We start from the raw sequence: 1,586 nt of genomic DNA on the forward strand, positions 1-1,586 counted from the left end.
CTGAAGCGTACTCATTGCGGGCAGCGACGAGTCCCAATATGTCATGGGCTCTGGTACAGTTCATGACCACATTCGGGTTGCCAAAGGTTATTCAAACTGACAGAGGTAGTGTCTTCATGTCAAAAGTTTTTGAAGGCACCCTTAAGGAGTTAGGAGTGCAGCACATAATGTCCTCTGCTTATCACCCACAGTCTCAAGGTGTTTTGGAAAGCTTTCATGGCATGTTCAAAAGTGCATTACGTGCATACTGTGAAGACCAGAAAACACGAGATTGGGACACAGGTGTGCCGTTCTTGTTGTTTGCTATTGAAGATTCATGGCAAGAATCTCTGGGGTTTTCCCCTTTCAGCCGGTGTTTGGACATCAAGTGCGTGGACCTCTCAAACTTTTGAGGGAGATATGGACCCTTGAGGAACAAAGTACCAAAGTGCTAGACTATGTGGTGAGGTTCCGAGAGCGCTTGCGCGAGTCTGTCAAATGGCTCATGAGGAGATGCAGAAGTCTCAAGGAAAAAAGAAGGGACACACCCATTTGTTGACGCTAATGTGTGCGTCGACACGCTTCCCTGAAGCGTATCTGTTGCGGGCAGCGACGAGTCCCAATGTGTCGCGCGCTCTGGTACAGTTCGTGACCACATTCGGGTTGCTAAAAGTTATTCAAACTGACAGAGGTAGTGTCTTCATGTCAAAAGTTTTTGAAGGCACCCTTAAGGAGTTAGGAGTGCAGCACATAATGTCTCTGCTTATCACCTACAGTCTCAAGGTGCTTTGGAAAGGTTTCATGGCACACTCAAAAATGCATTACGTGCATAACGTGAAGACCAGAAAACACGAGATTTGGACACAGGTGTGCCGTTCTTGTTTGCTATTCGAGATTCATGGCAAGAATCTCTGGGGTTTTCCCCCTTTCAGCTGGTGTTTGGACATCAAGTGCGTGGACCTCTCAAACTTTTGAGGGAGATATGGACTCAAGAGGAACAAAGTACCAATGTGCTAGACTATGTAGTGAGGTTACAACAGTGCTTGCGCGAGGTCGTCCAAATGGCTCATGAAGAGATGCAGAAGTCTCAAGAAAAAATGAAATCCTGGTATGACCAAGCAAACAGGACAGAAGCACGACAATTCCAAGTGGGAGATAATGTGCTTATCTTTCTACCTGTGCCTGGTAGTTCCTTAGCGGCCAAGTACCAGGGGCCATATAAGGTTGTGAAGAGGCTCAGCGAACTGGATTATGTGGTAGGGACACCGGACCGAGGAAAGGAACACCAGGTGTGTCACGTCAACATGATGAAACCATATGTTGTTCGGAATACCAGTGGTAATGCCACTGCCCAAAAGCCATCACAGTCACTATGCCTGTTCAGGTATCAGTAATAAGAAGACAGTCACAGCAAACAGAAGAGGAGGAAGAACGGAATCCTCAAGGTGAAGAAGAGGAGGAAGAACAGAATCCTCAAGGTGAAGAAGAGGAGGAAGAACAGAATGCTGGGTGAAGAGGAGGAGAAAACCAGTTTTAAGGTCATGCCACTCGAAGCCCAACTTAAGAATTCTGAAGTTCTCAGAGACTTCAAGACCAAGGTCTCTCAT

At 46.8% G+C, this 1,586-nt stretch overlaps 1 protein-coding gene across 1 annotated transcript; it reads left to right on the forward strand.

The window, feature by feature from the left end:
- Positions 1–477: 477 nt before the first annotated feature.
- Positions 478–1,373, forward strand: LOC137651686 (protein NYNRIN-like). Its single transcript, XM_068384906.1, has 2 exons — positions 478–762; positions 912–1,373. The coding sequence occupies exons 1-2, from the start codon at positions 478–480 to the stop codon at positions 1,371–1,373; spliced, it is 747 nt and encodes a 248-aa protein (XP_068241007.1).
- The last annotated feature ends 213 nt before the right edge of the window (positions 1,374–1,586 follow it).

Source organism: Palaemon carinicauda, chromosome 13 (assembly GCF_036898095.1).
Source record: "Palaemon carinicauda isolate YSFRI2023 chromosome 13, ASM3689809v2, whole genome shotgun sequence".
Lineage (NCBI taxonomy): Eukaryota > Metazoa > Arthropoda > Malacostraca > Decapoda > Palaemonidae > Palaemon > Palaemon carinicauda.

Coding starts and splice junctions, on each gene's coding strand:
- LOC137651686 (XM_068384906.1), top strand. CDS start 478: ATGGCTCATGAGGAGATGCAGAAGTCTCAAGGAAAAAAGAAGGGACAC. Junction 763..911: donor TTATCACCTACAGTCTCAAG/GTGCTTTGGAAA, acceptor TCCCCCTTTCAG/CTGGTGTTTGGACATCAAGT.